Source organism: Homalodisca vitripennis, chromosome 3, assembly GCF_021130785.1.
Source record: "Homalodisca vitripennis isolate AUS2020 chromosome 3, UT_GWSS_2.1, whole genome shotgun sequence".
In the NCBI taxonomy this organism is placed as follows: domain Eukaryota; kingdom Metazoa; phylum Arthropoda; class Insecta; order Hemiptera; family Cicadellidae; genus Homalodisca; species Homalodisca vitripennis.
This window is the reverse complement of record NC_060209.1, coordinates 177,576,550-177,578,740: the sequence shown is the minus strand read 5'-3', so window position 1 is coordinate 177,578,740 and position 2,191 is coordinate 177,576,550. Positions and strand designations below refer to the sequence as shown.

Sequence of the window (2,191 nt, the reverse complement as noted above, 5' to 3'; positions counted from 1 at the left end):
ATGAGGAAAGGGAATGTGCATGCGAAAGAGAATGAGTTTGGGGTTAAAGTAATTAGTTGGAAAGACAAACGAAGAGTTCTGATGGTGAGCACTCGTCCAGAAGATGTCGATAACCTTATACCAACAGGAAGGCGCAACCAAAGAGGTGAGGAAGTACGGAAACCATCAGCTGTACTTGCTTATAATGCTGCAAAAAAAGGTGTTGATTATTCTGACCAAATGTCTGCATACTACACGTCTCTAAGAAAAAGTACAAAATGGTACAAGAAGGTAGCAATCGAGCTTCTTCTGTTGGGTACATGTGTGGTCAACGCTTATGTAACATTCAACGAACATCGGCAGAAAAAAATAGAAATGTTACATTTCAGAGAATCACTGGTAAAGTCACTTATAGCACTAGCCGCAGCACCTCAGTAACCTGTTCGGAGGAGACCATCGCAGAACCACAAATTTTTGCAGAGACCAGGACCAGCACGAAAACGATGCCTGCCGTGTTACGTGACAATGAGCAGTGAAAGGGGAGCAAAAGAAGCACGAAAAAACTCTAAGCGGGTTGTAACGTATTGCAGTGGGTGCCCAAATGAACCTGCCATGTGCCTTGAATGTTACAATGCGAAACATATGTAATTTTATATATCAAACATAAAATGTTGTAGTTGTTTTCTTCATAGTTTTGTCAACAGTGTGATCGGTTATTTTTAAATACACATTTTTATTAATACTACTGAGACTTTGCATACATTTTTACCTCCCAACCACAATCACTTTATTGCTAACTTTTATTTTAACCATATTTATTAAAACAAACATTATTATGATAGGCGTTGAACATAAAACATGGCCTTAAACTCTGGTGTAAGTTAACAATTCATCATAACAACGTATAGCGATAGTGCGTCACCCGTGCCACACTCCGCCCAGTTGTAACCTATAGAGTGCGTCACCTGCTTCGTTCAGAATGCCGGCGTGTGTCACCGGTGACGCATGTCGTCGTGAACGTGTTAAAAAGCTAAACATGGCAACATTTCCAGTTTTCTATCGTCAATCATCTGCTTGGATGGATAGTCATTTGTTTAAGAAATGGTCTTTTGACGAATTTGTTCTCTCAGTAAAAAAAAAACATTTAAAGTCTAAAATGTAACAAACAAAACAGTATATCATTTACTTAATTTTTACCATTTTGAAGGATAAGAATCAAGAATCAAGAATCTGTTTATTGTCGTCCCACAATATTACAATGCATTGACAAAGTCATTTTGTTATACATTTACACAGTATAACAAGATAGTATAAAATAAAATACATACTAGACACTTATGGTTAAAAGTACAAGTCAAAAGGAAATAAAATCTAAAAGGCTAAATCGTCTATACTACACAGAAGCATTTCATCTATACTATAAAAGGCTTTTTCTTTTAACCACTTAATTACAACATTTTTAAAGTTTTTACAGGTAACATCCTTAGCAGACATAGGCAGCTTGTTAAACAGTTTGATACCAATATAAGAGTATGCGTGCTGAGTTTTTGTTAGTCTAGCGTGCTTTAGGTCAATAAGGTCTCGTTGTCTAGTGCAGTAGTCATGCTTAGAGCGTCTAAGTTTAAATAAATCTAGATTTTCTTTAACATACATTAAGCTTTGCAAGATATAAATGGAAGGAACAGTGAGTATACTATGCTTTATAAATAGTGGCTTACAAGAGTCAGTGACATTAAAATTAAACATTATGCGCAAAGCTTTCTTTTGGCATAAGAAGACCTCCTTAGCCCCACCTGAATTTCCCCAATATATATAAATAAATATGTCTGATACAAATAAAACATGCATAACAACTGCCTGCACTTGCTGCCACTACAGATTTGGGGTACAGTATAATAAGTGGCCACCAACACAATTAGGTAATGATTATTAATTTTAAATATCAATATTATGGAATACAACATTTGACCTACAAATACTCATAACTAATCATTGCCAGCTTTCTTTATTTAGACTGGTGATGTCCATTACCAGCTGTTGTTGTTTCAATGATATAGAAGGCTAGTGACAATGACAAGAACAATGGCGATGAATATGCAGATATTGGCTCAAAATGTTTTTGTAAACACTGAGCAATGTTTTAAATGTTAACAAGATAATGACCTTGCTCCTTTAAATCATAATTGTCCAGTTGGTATTGTTGAGATTAAAA

General features: G+C 35.5%; 1 protein-coding gene across 1 annotated transcript; it reads left to right on the top strand.

The window, feature by feature from the left end:
• On the top strand, positions 1 to 417 carry LOC124358490. The gene has a single exon (XM_046810784.1). The coding sequence runs from the start codon at positions 1 to 3 to the stop codon at positions 415 to 417; it is 417 nt and encodes a 138-aa protein (XP_046666740.1).
• The last annotated feature ends 1,774 nt before the right edge of the window (positions 418 to 2,191 follow it).